Source organism: Cotesia glomerata, linkage group LG2 (assembly GCF_020080835.1).
Source record: "Cotesia glomerata isolate CgM1 linkage group LG2, MPM_Cglom_v2.3, whole genome shotgun sequence".
NCBI classification, from domain to species: Eukaryota; Metazoa; Arthropoda; class Insecta; order Hymenoptera; family Braconidae; genus Cotesia; species Cotesia glomerata.
This window is the reverse complement of record NC_058159.1, coordinates 14,611,869-14,632,792: the sequence shown is the minus strand read 5'-3', so window position 1 is coordinate 14,632,792 and position 20,924 is coordinate 14,611,869. Positions and strand designations below refer to the sequence as shown.

At 38.4% G+C, this 20,924-nt stretch overlaps 2 protein-coding genes across 7 annotated transcripts in view; one reads left to right on the top strand and one right to left on the bottom strand.

Annotated features, from left to right (window-relative positions):
* LOC123260037 (dystrobrevin beta) overlaps nt 1-20,924 on the bottom strand; it is an 822,761-nt gene that overhangs the window by 384,198 nt on the left and 417,639 nt on the right. The window lies entirely within an intron of this gene.
* LOC123260049 lies at nt 8,958-9,835 on the top strand. The gene is made up of 2 exons (XM_044720980.1): nt 8,958-9,260; nt 9,336-9,835. Exons 1-2 carry the CDS (start codon nt 9,140-9,142, stop codon nt 9,833-9,835), a joined length of 621 nt encoding a protein of 206 aa, XP_044576915.1. The 5' UTR covers nt 8,958-9,139.

Sequence of the window (20,924 nt, the reverse complement as noted above, 5' to 3'; positions counted from 1 at the left end):
TTTTTTTCATTGTACAGATAAAAATAGCTTAAATAAATTTATATTTTTTCCATGACTTCACAATAATAATCGTAATAAATGATTCAAATTTTTGATGATTACGAAAATCTTGATTTTTAAATTACGGTAAAATTATTCATTGTATAAAAAAAATATCTGAAAAAGAAATTGCAAAAAATTTAATTGTTAAAAAAATACATCATAATAATTTTTCTTGATAACAAACAATTTTGTGTAATTTTAAAATCGAAGTTTTCGTCTAAAAAAAAAATTAGAAAAACGGTGGAGCCTAAAGGCCATCGCTGCAACTTTCCGCTTATTCCATATGTTAGCGCTCAAAATTGTACTAATTACGTTTTCGAACTCTTTGAACTCAAAAATACTAATTTCGTGTCATTTTGAGCTCTCCGAGCTTAAAAATCTGATAGGAGTTTAACAAAACATTATTTTTTACATTTTCATAGCGCAATAACTTTTGAATGAATTAACCGATTTCCACGCGGTTGGCGTCATTCGACGTAGTTTTCTATGTTTCATTGAAAATCTTTAAGTTTAAATTGATCGAACAAGAAACTTCGAAGTAATTACGAAAAATCACTTTTTTCGGTTTTCTTTCGACAACGATAACTTACGAAAGAATCAACCGATTCCGACCAGGCTAGCGGCCATCGACGTGGTTTTTCGATGTTAAGAGCTGAGTAGTTTTTGGAATCGATTGGTAAAGCCATTTAAAAGTTATTAAGAAAAACCACATTTCAAAAAAGTTTTTTTTGTAGTTTTTTTGAGATTTCTCAAAAACTACCAGTTTGAATCGGTCCCAAGTGAAACTTTCCCACTAAATTTAAATTTAAAAATTAACGAAAATGAATTTATTATATTAAATATTAAAAGTTCTTAGAATTTTAATTACTACGCAAGGTAACGGACATCGCTTCCGATAACAGTGTCGTCGAGATTCAGCCTAACCATGAGCGTGAGAGTTGGACTCCGACGTTTTTTCTACCATAGAGTAACCTAAAATGCAGCGTTTGCGTTTTTATCATTGTTTTAATTATCGTACTGGATGCAGATCCATAGAATTCAGTCAGCCGACAAACATCTCTAGGCCCCGGACGTATGTCCGGAGACCGACTGACTCCACCTATTTTATTTGAATTTTTATAATATATATTCAATTAAATGAAATTTTGTATTTTAACTTAATTAAACCCTAACAATAACCTCCAAAATTTAAGAAAGAGCCTAGCAACTGGCCCACCTGGGGTCTATCGACTTCCTAATGAGGCCAACCTGGGATTTAAAATTATTAAAACTAGATATCTGGAAAACTCGAAATTTCAGATCATTACAAATGTATATTCAAAATCAAAGTTTGGTCAAGCCTTTTCGAATGGTGCCAACCACGATAAAATCAGTCAAACCGTTCAAAAATTATAAGAGGGTTACATACTTACATACACACACATACATACATACATACATACATACATACATACACACACACACACACACACACACACACACACACACCGTGTCGGGCAACTGGGTCTCATATCGAGCACCTCCCCATGTGGCGGATACGGGAATGTCCGGCAGTAATGTCAGGTACCGAGGAAATTAAATACTCGGGGTGGACCAAACCTAGCAAACAACGATATGGAAATGTCAGAACAATTTCAAACATCGATTACAGTACAGGGGTTGGATACCTTAGTGCCGGCGAGGGAAGGCGTTCAAACAGGCCTGAACTCGTCGTTATCAAGCGACCGTTACGACAACGGGGTGGACCCCACGGCTCTGCTGTCTGGAAATGCTACAGGGAGCACGAAAACAGCACAGATGGAAGAAGATGGATAGCCAATGAAAGTTCCTCCAAAAAGTAGAGGACCTTTTGCTCCCGTCACTATTCAAACCTACTGAGGAAGGATTAACTCTGCACCGACCGCCACCGGCCGGTGTGTGTATGTGTGTGTGTGTGTGTTTTTTTTTTTAACATAGGGGGGGGAATCCCTTTTACGGATTCCAGGCATAGCTGTTCGGCCTGGATATGTGGCGACACGACGCAGCGTCATACTAAAACTCGACGCTAACGCCCCTACCAACTAAGTCCTAAACCCCTTTTCTTCTTTCCTGTAATCTCTCATGGAAACCGCCGTCAGGCATTACTTCGTGAGGGGAGGATCTAGCTACTGCTAATCCTTCTGGTGGCTAAGGTGTTATTTTTCCTTCCTTCTAGTTTCTGTCATTTGCTCTTTTCTTTTCAATGGAACGCAGCTCTGTAAGCACTTCGGTGGTAAACGTGCTTGTGGCATTCCAGGCAGCTTCGGATGACAGCATTTCTTCCACTATTGACTCTGGTGTGATTTTCTTGTTCAGAATCTTCTCTAACTCATCACGCTGTGGGTTAAAACGAGGGCACTCAAAGAAAACGTGCTCCACATTTTCAGCAACTCTTGGGCAAGACGGACACTCTGGGGAATTATCGTGCTTAAAGCGATGAAGGTACTCCCGGAAACAACCGTGTCCTGACAACATCTAGGTCAGATAGTAGTTGGCCTCGCCGTGATTCCGATTAAGCCAAACGTCAATCCTTGGTATAAGTCGATGAGTCCATCTTCCCTTCTCCGCAGCATTCCATAGTTGTTGCCATCTTGCTATACGATGTTTTCGCTCTTCAGTTCTCAGTTCTTCAGCGCTCAGTGTAGATGACCTCATTCGGTGGTATAGGTTTCGTCTTTCCTCAGCTAGGACTCTTGCTGCCTCAAAGAAGCAGAGTTCCAGAAATGACGCCCACTGCCTCCTCGGATATTGTGCGGAAGGCGCTTGCAACTCTCAGTGCACTTAATCGGTAGACCGGTCCGGCTTTCCTCCATGATTCTTGGGTCTCCAGCGCGTCTGCCCAAACGGATATTCCATATGTGAGCACTGATGTAACTACTGATGACAGCAATAGTCTCCTGCTCTGCTTCGGGCCTCCAACATTCAGCATCAGTCTCGATAGACTAGTTACCACCGCTGATGCTTTAGCACTTACGTGTTCGACCTGTTGCTTAAAGTTCAGTCGGGCATCCAGCGTCACCCCCAGATATCGGATAAATGGTTGCGATGCGATCTCCTGCTCGCCGACATTCAGCTTGATGTTTTCTACGATCTTTCTGCTGGTGATGAGCACAGCTTCAGTTTTGTGCTTGGCTAACTCCAACTTCATCATCTCCATCCATAGGTTAATCCGGCTAAATGTGATATCGAAAGCCAGATTGATCTCTTCTAAGTGTTTCGCGACAATCACTACCGCTACATCATCGGCATATGCAACAAGTTTCACCTCTGATGGTAATGCAACTCTCAGGAGACCATCATACATGATGTTCCACAGCAAAGGACCCAAAACCGAGCCCTGTGGCACTCTTCCGGTTATTTCGTACTCCCTTAGACCGTTTTTTGTGTCATATTTGAGGACTCTATCTGTAAAGTAGTTTGCTACCATTCTGCGCAGGTATCCTGGCACTTCTTTATCTTCGAGAGCTCGCATGATGCAGTCCCAGTTACCGGAATTGAAGGCATTTCTGATGTCCAAGGCAGCCACTAAACAATACTTCTTTCTGCCACGTTCCCATCTCTTTCTAGCGATTGCCTTCTTAGCTGTATCGACCACCAGGTTGATCGCATCCAGCGTTGATCGTCCTTTCCGGAAACCATACTGGCCTTCTGCTAGGAGTGGATCGACGGCTGCTTCTATTCGTTGATGCATTATACGCTCTAATATCTTACCCGCTGTATCCAGAATGCAGAGTGGTCGGTAGGATGATGGCTCGTCCGGTGGCTTCTTCCCTTTAGAGAGAAGTACAAGTCTTTGCTGTTTCCATCTTCTAGGAAAAATTCCTTCTTTGAGGCACGAATCGTAGGTATCTAAGAATAGATTTGGCGCTGCTTTAACAGCTGTTTTTAATGCAATATTCGGGATTCCATCTAATCCCGGTGCCTTATTATTCCCTACTCGGTTACACGCCTCCATCAGTTCCTCTTCTGTGACAGGTGGAATGTCTTCTCGATTTACTGGCAATGAAGAATAGCCGAACTTACTTTGTCGAGGAAACTATTCTTTCCAGGAGCTGTGGACACGTAGGTGATGGAATTGGCTGGCGCTTTAGGTGGGTCATGACCACCCTATACTGTCTGCCCCATGGGTCCTTTTCTACCTCATCGACGAGTTCCTTCCAACAGCGTCTTTTGCTATCTTTGATGGCCTTGTTCAGTTCTCGACGGGCCTTTTTGTATTCTGCGACCAGCTCCGCAGAGTTAGGTCGTCGGTGGCCACGCTGTGATAATCTTCTCTTTTTGTGACACGCTGTGCGAAGGGCGATAATCTGATCATTCCACCAGTGCACCGATGGTCTTTTATTGATACCACGCTTACGGGGCATGCAGGTGTCGCACGCCTGGGTAATTCTCCTCATTAAGTCCTTCGTCTTCTCTACAGCATTTCCTGTGATGATGGTCGAGTCACTGTCTAAGGCTACTACCAAAGCTTCCGAGTCAAAGTCTTTTACTTTCCATCCAGCTGCATTAGTTTGTCTAGTTGCTCTTTGAGGGTTCCGGCCAGCCGATATTTCCCAAAGTATTGCACTGTAGAACGCTGGCGGTGTAGGTGTTTGAGACTTCCCAAGAATAGTTTCCTTTCAATAAGCTGCTGCTGACGAATGTGAGGTCTATTATCGAACTAGCCTCTCGCTTGGTATATGTTAGTGTCTCACCGATGTTGAGAAGGACCACGTCCAGTGAGGCCATTGCTTCACGTAGTGCCTTGCCTCGCGCATTAGTCTGCTTGCTGCCCCAGTCTACCGCCCAGGAATTGAAGTCCTTTGCTATAGCTACTGGGTAGTATTGCTTTGCGTCTTCGGTCAGTCGATCCAGGAAGTCAGTAAAGTCGGCAATGGAAAGGCTAGGTGGTGCATAGCAACTATAAAAACGGATGTCGTTAATAGACGCTGCTACAAAGCCGATGCTATCATTGCTCACTATGCTCTGGAAGGGAAGTTTGCCACAGGACCAGATGACAGCCTTGATGGTACTGTCAGTTTCCCAAGGTTGGTTATTCAGGTGTCTGTATGGCTCTGCTATTATTACTAAATCAAGCTCTAATTCACGCACGGTCTGCACGAGCAGGTCATGCGCGGCCTCACAGTGATTGAGGTTAAGCTGTAATATCCTCATTTTTGCTTGCTTGTCATTCTCTGGAGTGCCTCTTCGTATACCGGGCACCTGTATGTGCCGGCGTGATGGGCAGCATTCTCTGCGCTCTTATTTTCCGCGTATAATACACACTTCGCTGAGTTTTTACAGTCCGTAATCTTGTGTCCTTCTTGGCCGCATCTGATGCATAGCTTGGATCGATCTGTCTTGCTTCAGCACTGGGACCCGTGGTGCCCGAAATGCCAGCATTTGTAACATTGGGTAGGTTTCCTCGTGGCTCTAATTCGGCAGTTGACCCAGCCAATTCGGATTTTACCGCTTCCTTCTAATATCTTCTGAGCTGCTGCAGCCGGTAGTGTCACGACAGCGGTTTGGGTACCTCTGTAGGCTTTGCGGATCTTGATTGTCTCTGGTGGTATTTCGCAGAGCTCCTTGGTTACCGTATGCAGGGCAGCCTGAATATCCTCCTTTGTTGTGGTGTCATCTAGGTCTCGGATCTCGATGTCTTCTTGTGGCCCTTTGCAGATCACTTTGGCCTCCTCCTTAAGAATGTTTGCGATGGTCTGTTGCAGGCCTTGGCCTTTGTCCACGCTCTTCCGCGAAATCGTAATCAGCAAGTCCCCGCTTCTGGTCTTGTTGATCTTGTCCACCGTTGTGCGAACCTGCTCATCAGGGACGTCCTTCTTTGTGCGACGCAGAATCTTGGCGTACTTTGCTTTCTCGGCCGGGCGGGTGATCAATGCGTCGGGTCTGATCCATTTGAGCGGTTTTTTGCGCTTAGGCTCCGGCCTGGGCATCTTTGAAGGCTTCTTTGGGAGCTGTTCTTTGGCTAGCCTCCATTTCTCTTTCCTTGTGTGTACATCTTTCCAATCAGTCGCGTCTTTTTTTTCGGTGTTCCGCTTCATCGCGTTTTTCGGAGGACTTGGTTTCAAGTCGTTTCTCTTCGTCAATCGCCCATCTATTCCATCTGGGGAGTTTCGGTCCTTCCTCTTGTTAGACTTGTTGGAAGTATGACCTTCGTCTTTAGCATCAGATTCACCGTCACCATCGCCTCCGGTGTCCATTGTTTCTTCGATCTCCACAGTAAGTTGACTGCTCTTCTCCGGCGTAAGACGAGGAGTGAGTCGTCGAGGTGACTGCCATTCTTCGTCCAGTTTTTTAAACCTTCGAAGGGCGTTAACTACCCCGGTTGCCTTGGCCTTTACCTCTTTATGGATATTGACCTTTGATTGGACAAACTCATGCAGTTCGCTGGTCAGCTTTTTGAGGCGTTCCAGCGCTTGAGTCCGCTTCATCTCAGCGCTTGCTGTAATCGCTGCTTCTTGGGCGTGAGAACTAGTGGTGTGTAGCATTAAGTTAGCTTTAAGTGATTATAGTGTGTGTGATTCACACTCAGTGCACGTAATTTGTTAATTAATTTTGTTATTAATAAATACCGGTTATATTGTTAATTAAGATGTAACAGGGTAAATTACCCTGTGACGGTAAACCCGCACTCGTACGTTAATTAGTCGACGCAGCACTGGCGCGTCTCGGTCTTCGGGACCCGACTAGTATTAAGTGGGCGAAATTTTGGGTTTCTTGGTCAGTTGAGTAGAGGCAACAAGTCAGAAGTAGTGCAGTGAACAACGCAATAACATCGCTAGTCAAAACAGTCCAAAGCTCATTAATTTTACTACTTCTCATTATAAATCAAAATTTTGATAATTCAATTGTCATAATATTTTTCCTAATAATAATTAAATAATTAATTAATTTTAATTAAATCATATTCGTTACCATTGTGAGCATTCTTCCTGGGGATCTTATACCCGAGGAATGTTCTAGACTTCTTGGGTTTGGAAGTCGTGAGTAATTGATTTGTTAATTTGGCCAATCAATAATTATTAACATCTTAGATTGGGTTAAATAAATCTACTTTATATTAATTAAATTCTGAACATCGAGAAGGTCCCAGTCGACACGACATAGTACTTGGTACCCGAGGTCAAAACGTGTTACGCAGTTACAAACACCGGCGTCCATTTTTGGCGCGCAAATTCCTTGTGAATTTTAGTATGCAGTAAATTGTGAAATTAACAACTGGACCATTATTACAATTTATACAATTGAATTATCATTTATTATTATAATTTATTATTGAAAATTATTTATATTTATATTGTAATGATTTTGAGAACTATTTTATTACTGGAAAATTAATTATTGAGAAATTGCGACGCAATTCGAAATTGAATTACCCGTGAATAATTTTTGGAAGTTATCTTTTACCTCGAGATAAATTATTGTTAATTAATTATCCAGTCGACAATAACAATAATAACAATTATCTAGTCAAAAATTACATGGCTCATTTTGATGAAAATTAATTAAGAACTGTAATTTTATCATCTTGGAAAAATTCCTTAGAATTTAATTAATTACGTGGATATTAATTTCGGGAATTTATCATTCGCTAAATCAATGGATGGAATTTTATAATAATATTTTATATAATCAATAATTAAATTTCGAGCAAAAATAACATTAAATTATGCGTCGAACGTTTTGGAAAATTTGTCAATAACTTAATCTCATCATTCCGATAAAATTCTTTGTAAAACTAATTGTCAGTGTGGATTACGTCCGAGAAAATTTAGTTAATTTTATAGAGAATATTCTAAAAATTTATTTAATGTACTGAGTATTAAACTCGTGTTAATTTTGGAAGAAGCTTAGGCGTCGTTTTAATCCGAAGTTATTGAAGGTTCTGTTTTATTAATAGTGGAAATTGTTTATGATTTTAATTGCGAGCCAATGACTGAAAATTAGTAGTAAAAATTAATGTTGTCATTTTTGGAGTAATTTTGTAATCCGGAATATAAAAGTAAAGTAGATTCAGTGTGTGTGAAGACGCGTGGGTTATGTGTGTGAAGAAGTGCGGGTTAAGTGTGTGTGATTGTACGCGTTCTCTGCTTGTTGATGAATTGCCGAGTAGAGTAACTCGTACAGTCCTAGAAGCCGTTGTATAGACGCCAAGTGGGGTACAGCGGCAGTAAGTTAGAAACCGCAGTATAGACGCTCCGTATGAGGGTACTGTGGGATTAGGAAATTTTTTGGACGACCCCTACTTGTTGATGAATTGCCGAGTAGGGTAATCGAGTCTTGGTGCGACGTTTTCTACTTGTTGATGAATTGCCGAGTAGAGGATTAGCACTGAGTTGAGGCGACGGTTTTAGCCCGAAATCCTCCGGTAGTTATAAGCGGTAGTGTTAAGTTAGTGGTAAGTGAGTGGTGTATGTGCAAGGGCACGAGTTGTTATCATATTTTGTTGTTAAATAAATACCGGTCATTTTTGTTAAATAAAAATTTATTTCTTTCAGACCACCTTCCTCCACTCTCTCTCCCTGTAGATTATAAGCTCAGCTCTGGTTTCCGGTTCCAGGAACCGAGATACAAAATCCTGGTGGCGCCCTTGTTAATTTAGAATTATTTTTGCTAGGTATTGTTTTATTTTATTAAATTAATTAAGGGGCTAATGAGCGGAAAAAAAAACAACCCGTTACAAAGAATTTATTTATTTCAGATCACCTTTCTCCACTCTCTCTCTTATCCCTGTAAGATAAGCTCTCAGCTCTGGTTCCAGTTCCGGGAACCATGATTAAAAATCCTGGTGGCGCCTTTTTGTTTATTAATTAGATTTCATTTTTGCTTAGTTTATTATTTTAATTAATTTAATTTAAGGGGCCAAATGCGCAGCCAATAAAACTGTGTCAACATGTACAGATTTGTCTCAGCTCAGCCATATTTGATGTTCGCTCAACTGAGCAGAGATATATATTTTGGCGTCTTTTAAAATGAATAGTTAAAACTTATTTCCTTAGCTAAACTAAAATTATCAAATGAGGAGTGGGATCTTCTGAACGAGAGAACAAGCTGTTGTGAAAATGAAGGTGAAAAGCTGATAATGCCAAAATTCATAAGCCAACAAGAAGAAGATAAGCTGTTGAACGATATGGATGACATGATTAAGAATACGATGCGTAAACGACCGAACGAGAACGAAATAACGAAAGCAGTCTTATCTGGTAATAAACGTCCTCATATTATAAAAATTGAATCAACAAATTTTCCTCATTTTAACCCAAGATATTTAGTTACAGCAAATAAGTTTGTTTCTTCTGCTCAAATAGTAGAGCCACAAGGAGTCAGCGATGCGAAATCTAACTATGCGTTAACGACAGTTACAAATTATTGTTCTACCACTAACAAGCTTATGATACAACAAAGTCAAATATTGACAGGTGTTGTAAATACTGTCAAGAGCCTTGAGGCTATGCAGCAAAAACTGCTGAACGAGTTGAAAAGACAGCAAGAAAATATTGAAACTCAAGTCAAAAGGTTGAAGGAGATCAGTTCAAAATCTGCATTAACTGACAACGATGAGAGTAACGACGGAGAGAAAAACAAAAGATTGACGAACGAATGGATAACTAAGATTTCTAAATTGATACGACAGGAGTTGAATAGTCAAAGATCAGAAAAACAGGCGCAAAAGAGTGACGAAGCCCATCCGGCTGTTAACGAATTAAAAGAGGCTCTCAAACTTGAAATTATCAGTAAAAGACCAAACACTCGACGAGATTACAAACTGACGACATAAATGAAATTTGAACATTTCTATGATTTTCTCTCTTCTGAACTTGGATCGGGAGAATTGCTGTACGTGATTGATTCAACAGCCGTTACGAATCGGGTTTATGACGACAAGACTGTTGAAGATCACAAATTTCGAGTCAGAGATATTGTAAATAATCGTCTTGGACAATTTCGTTATTATAAAGTTATTCATATTAAAGATCCGGTTAAACTTCTGAATAAATTAAGAGAATTGAAACAAAACGAGACTAATTTGACGACAAGTTTAGTAAGAAGACAGTTAAACAGTTTATCATATGATCCAACAAAAGAGACTTCTTCGGATTTTTGTGAAAAATTTGAGGAATTGGTTCGTGACTATGAAAATATTCCGGGTACGAACGCTCTTTTAGAGGAAGAGAAACGAGATACATTTTACGGTGTGGTTATGGCTACAACTCCTGAAGTTCAATCAGTTGAATTCTTAACGAGGAAGACGTCGGGTAAAAGCCTAACTTATGATAAACTCAAAATGTTTCTAATTCAATTAGAAGCAAATAAAAATCATCAAAGAATGCTAAGGAGACGAAAGCTGCGTTCGTGACCAAACGAAATCCGCAAGATCGGTGCTTTGAATGTGATGATTCTGGACATCACGATTGTATTTGTCCATACAAAGGAACTGGTTTCAAAAAGTGTTATGAGTGCGGCAAATTTACAACTCATAAAGCCAAAGACTATCTAGATCGACGTGCACGACTGAACAGGGAGCGTGAACGAGGACGTAGCTCTGCGAGATGAAAACATCTGATGAAAACTCGATTTTCGAAAAGCGGGGTAAAAACAATAACTTCCCGATTTTTGAAAATTTTCAATTTTCTCAGCGGGAAGTTAAAAATTTGAATTTTGAGGATATTTTTTTTCTGCATTCCTTTACGTTTTAGACAAAATGGAGTCAATTTTGTCTAAGAGAAAAATTTTTGCTACGAATGTTTCCGCGGTGACGTCCGTATGTATGTGTGTGTGTGTGTGTGTGTTTTTTTTTTTTAAGGGGCGGGGAATCCTTTTCGCGGATTCCAGGCATAGCTGTTTGGCCTGGATACGTGACGACTCGACGCAGCGTCATACTAAAACTCGATGCTAACGCTCCTACTCACTAAACCCTAAACCCCTTTTCTTCTTTCCTCTAATCCCTCATGGAAACCGCTGTCAGGCATTACTTCGTGAGGGAAGGAACTAGCTACTGCTCTTCCTTCTAGTGGCTAAGGTGTTAACTACCTTCCTTCTATCTTCTGATATTTGCTCTTCTTCTTTCGGTGGAACGCAAGTCTTTGAGGGATTCTGTTGCAAACGAGTTGGTAGCGTTCCAGGCAGCTTCTGATGACAACATTGCTTCCACTAGTGAATCTGTTGCATTCTCCGGTTCAGGATCCTCTCCAACTCTTCACGTTATGTTTCGAAACGAGGACATACGAAGAATACGTGCTCCGCATCTTCATCAACTCCTGGGCAGGGAGGGCACTCCGGAGAATCATCGGGCTTAAAGCAGTGCAGATACTCGCGGAAACACTCGTGTCCCGACAACATCTGTGTGAGATAGTAATTGACCTCGCCGTGATTCTGGTTAAGCCACATGGCGATCCGAGGTATGGCGGTGCGTCCACCTATCCGTCTCTGCATTATCGCATTGTAGTTGCCATCGGCCTATGCTGTTCTGCCGTTCTTCAATTCTAAGTTCTTCAGGGCTCAGTGCAGTTGACCTTTTTCGTTGGTAAAGGGCCCGTCTTTCTTCTGCTAGAACCATGTCCATCCACAAATTGACTCGTCTGAATGTAATATCGAATGCCATTTCTATCTCTTCGAGGTTCTTTGTGACGATCACGACAGCTACGTCATCCGCATATGCTACAAGTTTGACTCCCGTAGGCAATGTTATTCTCAGGAGGCCATCATACATGATGTTCCATAGCAGAGGACCTAAGACTGATCCCTGTGGCACTCCTCCGGTGATTTCGTACACTTCCGTACCGTTCTTCGTGTCATATTTCAGGACCCTATTCGTGAAGTAGCTCGCTTTCATTCTGCGAAGGTATCCTGGTACGTTTTTTTCTTCTAGAGCCCGCATGACGTAGTCCCAGTTAGCGGAGTTGAAGGCATTCTTGATGTCCAAAGCAGCCACCAAGCAGTATTTCTTCTTTCCACCCTTCCATCTCGTTCCGGCGATTGCATCCTCGGCTATATGAACAACCAATTTGATCACATCCAGAGTTGACAGTCCTTTTCGGAAACCAAACTGGTTCTCTGTCAGGAGTGGATCGACTACAGCCTCTATTCTCTGATAAATTATGCGCTCTCGCGCACGAGCATGAGGCTGTTTATTTTGACCAGTATATCAATAACTTATTAATTAATAATTCCATTCATACAGGATTCATTAAGTTTAATATTGAATAGCTGACAAATTTTAAATTTTTTGTATTACTAATCTGTTTGACTATTGAGACTTTATTATGGGTAGTTATTGTAAATTGCATCGTAATAAGAATAGGGTTTAACAATATTTTAACAGATAATTCAAGGTATTTATTTATTTATATTTTTTGGTTTATATCAATTAAGTTTTATTTTAATGTTTTTTTAAAAATTGTTGTCTGTTATTGTAAGATAACCGACGAAATCGGGATGGTATCGAAAAAATGTCGTATACATGAATAAATCAGGTTAAAATAAAATATTGTGGTCTTTTCACTTGAGTTGTCATTTCTTAGATTTTATTTAAGGTAGTAGTCTGGTAACTTATGCCTATTTTTATGACTTCTTTGGAGGGTGATTTTTTATAGGAAAATAAAAATGAATTATCTTGAATATTTAGAGTGTTTTTATTCAAATATTAAAAATGTAAAAAAAAATTTATTTGAAAAATTTAATAGTTTATTACTATTATTATTGTCACTCGAAGTTGAAACCTCGAAAAAAATGCACGTGGGTGGCCCGGGTGATTTTGGCTCTTGATGTTATCTGAAATCAAATATTCTTGATTATGCTTAATCTCTAGACATGTCATTTTGGTCGGAACTACTGAAGTTAAATTTCAAGGGTAAATAACAAAATGGCGGTCTTTGAAAAAAAAGTCCTTTTATTTTAGCAAAGAAAGGGTTGTAAAATAAAAAGTTAGGGGTGAAAAAAATTCTCATTACTACTGACGAGAACTATAAGTGTGTAAAACAGCCTGTTAAAATTTGAAAGCAATCGGTTCAGTAGAAAAAAAGTTAGGACCCGGGCTGAAAAACAATGTTTTGAAAAAAACGCGTTTAAAGTTCAACAACAAATTTTCATAAGTAAACTTATACTTACGTCAATCGTCTATGCCTGGAGAGTATTATATGCCTTCATCCTCTTCATAGGCATCATTCTCCGCAACTTTGTCCGCTCTTCGACTCTTTTGGGCTTCTTTCGATGACATTGCTGTGACATTTTCCGCTTTTGCAATCCGAGATTTATTGTAAGATTTTGCAAACGTGACAGCGCACGGGCCGAGCGTAACGTCCATGACTTCCAATATTTTTAGTACTGGGAAAAATCCTTCGTTAAATATACATGCTGCAGTGAATGCAGCAATTTCTAACGTTTTTTGGCCTACAAAAATATGTTTTGGTGCAAAACTCCAAACACAATGATTAAAAGCCTCGTTATTATTCTGTCTGTTTCTTCCTAAACATCTTTCCAAAAGATCATCTGATGACAGATCTTCGTAAATTGGTTCCAAAAGATTTGCAGTGGCTTTATCGAAAGCAGGTTGATGAACAAACGTATCTTCATGACCTTCAGATTTCAATTTTTGATACTTGCACCAGGAATCGGGACCCTCTGCACAATAAGAATGCTGGGGCTCTTCATTAGTTGATATCAAATGATAATAAGTTGCCTATATAGCTTTTCTCATATCTTCAACAGAGTCTTCATTTCTCATAATAGCTAAGCCATAATAAGTACTAAGTTTGATCATTAATTTATTAGTTAGTGTCAGACATTTGATAGCTTTGGTGCTCTCGGTATCAATGGTATCCTTCTTTGGTGTTCTTGTTTTTTTTGGTGTCGTCCCTTTCTTCGGAGTTACTCCTTTCTTCGCTGTAACTTCTTTTTCTTCTTTATAATTTTTCTTCGTTTTTTTAGATTTTTCTTCAGCAGCTTCTATTTTTTTTTTTAGCTTTTTGGAGCTGCGTTAAAGTTTTTTTAGCTTCTTTGACTCGTCTGTACATACGCTTTCTCACATGTAAAACGCACTCATTTTTTTAAACTTTAGGATCATTGTTGTAAATATTTGCTTCTAGTAAATTATTATAAGTTTTGGAGTCCCCATCACCAATATATTTTTTATATTTTACGCCGAGCTCTCCAACGGATCGTTGAAACATTTCAATAACTCCGTCAACCTCCATCTTACCAGAACTTCCTTCGTGATTCGCCGTACACTCAGTCTGGTGATCCTCGTACCATTCTAAATATTCATCTGTATTTTTTTTACCCACCCAATTTTCACAAGATTTGCAAACTTTAGATTTAACAATAACGTCTATTACTTTATTAGAGTACTTTCCGATTAAAGAAATGATACCTAGTAGTGACGTAAAGCCACGTTTTTCCCATGAACCATTACCCGAAACTGTTATTTCATCTGCAATATTTCCTTCTTGTTCATTTTCTTTTTTTTCTTCTTGTGCTGCTTTACGAAATAAAACTTTAGCAACACTTTTAACAGCAATATGTATTGTATCAAGGATACTGTAGTATCCGCTCTTACTAAACCCTGGTCCCAAATCCATCATGGCACAAAAAATGTTTATACCCGATAAACCAACACCGAGTAGTCGCATAACAAAAGTAAGACGTCTGTTGACCTCAAACGCATTCCTCACTTTTGGGAAAGAATTAATGGTAGCAAATTCATCGCACTTACACTTTATACACAAGTTAAATCCCAATCCAACTTGAGATTTTTTAAGAAATTTTATATCACTCTTGCAAGCTTTACAAATCAGAACACTTTCTAAAGCACTGAATACTAAAGTAAAACTTAAAAGAGCGTACGTTGAGCTCTCATCAATGGCTACTTCAATATCTTCTTCATTTTTTAATTTTTCAGCAGACTTGCTCACAAATGTTACATCTTTTTCAGCAGTGTATCTATTACCGTGAAATTTTCACTTAATGCCTGGATCTCCAGGACTTTTCGTACCACGTTTTTTTCCTTTCCTATCCATCTTAGATGCTTACATGTCAACGTACGATCAAATACTAACAGAGTACTGTGAATTTTAACTTAAATATACTTTAAAATAAATATATATTATATATACTGTAACAGGCTGCTTTTAGCGCCACCTGTTAATAATTTTACTTTAATTAATTTAATTGAAATGAACTTAAATGGAGGTTTTTGGTTTATCTTTCTGTCCATTGGTTGGATTCGCCGTGACCGAGTCGCCCTCGCGTGAGAAAATTCGAACGAAGCTCGATCGTCCGTGAAACCACAATTTATTGCGATATTAAATAATTTAATTTAGTAATTAAGTTAGCTTTAAGTTAGATTTAAGTTATTGTATGATTGTAATGGTACAAACGACGTCGGCCACGAACCCGCGAAAAGGAAGACAATGAGGATCATCGACGTGGATAATCTTCAAGATCATCATCGACGGATAGAGGCTGTACAGAAAAAACAAGACGACGGACGGATCGGAACTTGGAGTGAGCAAGCGGAGCAGGCGTATAGTTGGAAAGCTGGCTGTCGAGCGCGCCAATGCTCCAGCCAATATATCTTTCGAAACGTCGATATTGGAAAATTAGATAGACGGCGCCATCTCTGGAGTTCAACGCTAACGACGGACCCAGGAGAAAGGGGAGAGAGGCGAGGAGTGCGACATGTGAGGATTTTTTGTTCTTCCACGTTTTCCGATCGTCGTGCACGGACGCATCTTCTGTTATTCTTTTGGGAATTTTTCGTGACAATCCTTGCTGTTCATTAATTACGAGATAAATTTGTTTACGACGTATTTTAAAAGTTAGAATATTGTTAGTTCAGGTGTTAGCCAATTGAAATTCGACGATAAATTAACTGTTTTCAATTATTTGAAAATTGTTTAAAAAATGCGACGTGCCTGTTAGTCAACCGACGTGCCCCGACACACCGGAGTATTCTTTTGAAGATCCTCGCCGAGGATAAGTCATACGTTGACGGACGACTCTGCGCCGGACTGACCGACACCGGTTTCTTGTTGCAATTCGACGTGGAAGCCGAGGGCGATCGACGTGGTGAGAGACCCAGGACATTAGCTGAGGAGTCTTCGACCAGGGTAAGTGGCCACGTCTCCCTCTGAAATAGCTCGTGGGATGTATTGAAATAAAAATTTAATCGAATGCTTAATTGAAGCAAAATTTTTTTTGTTTAATTGATTGTTGTCATCGTTTGGCGGGATATATTGCCAAAGAATTTCAAGGGTGCGTTGTGCTGTAAGTAAGGATAATCCCACGAGGTATTTAGGTACCGCCATTTTGTTGTTAACTGCTGTTCGGCTGTAATTACTATTATTATTGTTGGAATTTTTTTTTTGGCGTTTGTACTCCCAGGGTAATCGATGAGTTCGATTACCCATTGATCGAGCTTCGGTTGCGTGCGCAAGCCGACTTACTGACACCGAGTACACGGCGGTTGATAATTTGAATTTGAGCTTTGCCGCGCTGAACTTAGGGTGATTTTTAATGAGATTTTAGTTATTTACTAGTAATTAAATTCGGCGATTTAATTATTTATTTTAGGACTATAATTAATTATTGTTAACTAAATTCGGCGATTTAACTAGGTAATTGTATTATTACAAATTAGTTATTATTTAAATTCGACGAATTGATTTTTTTTTGTTTTGAAAATTAATTATTTATTTGAAGTCGGCGATTGGATTAATTTTTTTTGTTATTAATTTTATTAATTAAATTAATAAAAATGAGCTCGAAGATTTGAATTTCCCTTGTCATTTTAATTAATAGGTATTAATTAAACTCGGCGAGTTGAAATTTCTTTTTGATATTATTGTATTATAAAATTTAATTAGTTACTCCTAATTAAATTTGGCGATTGAATTATTTTATTTCATCATAATAATTATTTATTATTAATGATATTCGGCGATTAATGCTATTTATTTCAAAATTTAATTATTTCCTGTAAATCAAATTCGGCAAGTGATTGTTGTTGGTTTAGAAATTTAATTATTGAGAATTTAATTAAATTCGGCGATTAATAATTTTTGTTTAAAATTTAATTAGTTACCAATCAAATTCGGCGATTTGAAGATTAGGTTTAATTATTTAATTAATCGTTATTAATTAAATTGAGAGTGAAGAGTGAATTTTTTTTTGTTATTAACATTAATTATTTACTAATTAAATGCGGTGATTTAATCATTTGATTCATTCACTTTATTAATTATTAATTATTATTAATAAAATTGAGCGCAGATTTATTTTTTTTTGTTTAAAGATTTAATTAATTATTATTAAATAAGTTTATTGCGGAGATTTCGGAATTTTTGTACTGGATTGTTAAACTTGAGGTTTGCTTGCGAACTGCGAATCGACGACGGTGTCGAATATTATTATTGGACGTTTCATTCCTTGATATTGTTATCCTGAGCCGATTGTTTTAAGTTATTGTCAATAAATTACTAATTTATTTTTTTTATTAATTGAGAATTAATACGAGCAACCCCGAGTAATTTCCTCGATCCTTCTATAATTAAGTCGTACCCTTAAGGCCCGCCACCCGACGAATAGAGTCCCGGACTGGAGTAGCCGGAATCGACGTGATTGGAGCAAAGCTCTTGGCGCCCAACAACAGGTAAGGCAGGTAGGTCAAGTCATTTATTTCGGTCTTCGTCCTCGATAACGCACGAGTTCGAAATACCCGTTATAATACATAAATATATATATATATATATATATATTATAACGGGGTTTTGCCTGACCCGGGGATTTACCAAGCCAGGCTCACCGTTTATATTGGAAATTTTGGGCTTACTAAAAAAAAGAATTATTATTAAAAAAAGGGCGCCAGGAGAATGATCTCCACCATTACTACTGCGACTTCGGCTAGCTCTTACCTCTTCCTCAGGGTGGCGGGCCATGCTGAAATACTCGTCGTTAAAAAACAGGACAGCAAACTAAACGAAAATTCTTAAAATTACTCGAAATAAATTCAGAAGAATTTAACAGAAAAAAATAACAATTTATTTAACAAAATATACGTTGGAAGTCGATATTAACTTTTAACAAAATTATTAAAACGTCGTAACTTAACGTTTCTCTTAATTTTAAACCAAATTTAAAACGTCGTCACCTCAATTTTATTTCTCACACTCGCATTTATCCATCGGCAATCACACTATGTAATAACAGCATTACAAAAAAAAATAATCGTAAAGCGTTGAATCCTCGCGTATTATTTTGTTAATCAAAATATTTTACAAAATTACAAAGTGGACTCGAAACGCTGGATTCAACACTGAACAAGAACGTCGGCTTACCAAGCAATTGAGCGTCGCCCTCATTGTAGCCAAATATACCATATTTTTAATGGTAAAAATAAATTGATAATATGGTTTATCATTATTATCATTGATATTGTTTTTTAATTATTAAGTATTAAAGTATTAAATTCAAATTTACAACTATCACAACTACAAAAATGTAAAAAATTTTTCAAAATATATGTGAAATTAAAAGCTTACAACTGATCATTTAGTTTATCAATCTGAGCTAAAAAGTATTCGCGGCTTATTGATATAAAATTTTATCAATGCTGCTAGATATTGTACGAAAAGTGATACTTTAAATGATTTCTATTGAAACTTTATAAACATTCAATTTCTGCGGAAAAAATACAAACTTTGAATTGAAAATTTTTTTAATAACAAATAATGTTGAAATTTTTCTTTAATATAAAATCCTTATAATTAATTAGTGAATAACTTTCCATATGTATTTTTCTAAATATATTTTCTTCTAATTCAATTGCATTTAGTAACTAGAGTCAATACTTAAAAGAGCTAGAATTGTTTGATTTTGCTTTCTTCGGAAAAGTCAGCTGATCAAGATCTGAGTAATTCTGTTCGAGTACTGTACAGATACTACAAACGTCTTGATGATTGTAGCCTGTAGGTGGCACTACTTGTTAATTAAGCGAAGTTTGAAACGATGAAACGAACGAATCAACCGATTTTGACCGGACTGGTGGCGATCAACGTGGTTTTTTGAGGTTAAGAGCTGATTAGTTTTTGGAATTGTACCTTTAAGCCGTTTAAAAGTTATTCCAAAAAAACCACAACAACAACAACAACAACAACAACAACAACAACAACAACAACAGCGAGTAGAACGACATTTAGAATTATTGTCTACCCCTCGCTTACGCAATCAAGCACCGCAAGCTGCACGACGACCTCGATTTGCGGCAATCAGTCCGCAGCCAGGTCCGAGTCAGCAGTCTGGCTCAAGCACTGCAGCTCCACCACCACATGTAAACTCAACACCACCACCACCACCACCACTACCACCACGTCGTGGTGTAAGCTGGGATTCACCAGCATCAACCCCTAAAGCACCACGACGACTGAAGAGGTGGAGGGCTGGAATACCACCGCCACCACCACCCTTGTCACCAGCATCTCCACAAGCGTCAACATCAAGTGTACCAGGAATAGCAGTGGTAGAAGAATGGGCACCCTCACTGCTACCAGAACTAGATCTGGTGACACCCCCTTCGCGACGATGTGAGTTTTGTAATCACAACTCCAACTCGCGTCGTCGCTTAGTTGGAAATTCACCAACGTCGTCAACAGCAACAACAGAGCTGTTGTCAGAAAGACGTTCAGATGCTGAAAATCGTTCATCATCAGTGTCACCAATTAGATTCGATGGGCGTTCACCATCACCATTTTCAATTTCTGACTTTTCAATTTCAGATATTGAAAATGATGATAATGAATATTTTAATAATAGCTATTAAAATATTAAACGTATTATTTTACAATGATAATTATTGATTATTATTATTTTTTAATTTTATTTTAATTATTATTATTACTATTCTATATATATATATATATATATATATATATATATATATATATATATATATATATATATATATATATATATATATATATATATATTGTTATGTCCAAATTAATTATAATTAAATAATTATTGGTAGAGTGGGCCTTGAGGAGGCTCGGACACGCTTTTAGATAGATTTTCTCTTGTAGATAAACTACAAGAGTTTTATTTTTAATGTGGATTTCGAACGCCTCCCGGTATCCAGGAGTTCCAAACGGCGAATTTAAAGAGAAGTCGATTACAGGAACCGAACTTACCTTCGTCCCTTATGAATTCAATTGTTGATTTAAATTTGAGTTGTCGATCGGTAAATCCTGGATTGGTTTCTCTTCCTTCTCTCGTGGTTGAGATCGATGTAATGAAAGAGGTTCAGGAACTAATCTTAGAAATAATGGGTTCCACGATATTCGGAGTTTTACTGTTTATTCAAAATTTTAGCCCTACGGGCGAGACGCACTCAATGGTCAATATTTCACTTAATAACTATTTACTTATAACTATATTCAGTGATTTAGAATGTTTAATTATGAGTTCGTGAACAGAGTAACGACTCCGGCGAATATTTAGATCCACCCTTAATTAAATAACAGATCGAAAAGTTGGAATTTAGAGAAAGATATCACTACGGACAACGGGGCCCTCGATCCTGCTCGAAGAGCACACTGGCGCGATTCGTAGATGATATAATTTAAAGAATCAAATAGGACAATAGTGAATTTAGAAGTTTGTATAAGCGACCTAGTGCTTTATACTGCCTCGTACGTAACGCGGTACGGGGACACACACGGCTTCTACGAGGATACCTTCCCTCGTATTCTTTGATAAAAGATTGAACGCACGTGCCGCGTTGCTTAGAGTTTTTAAGCCCTCGGGTCGCGACTTTTGGGAGGGAATTGAATTTTGTTATTGGTATAAAATTGCAAGTTTGACAGAACGTGGGCATG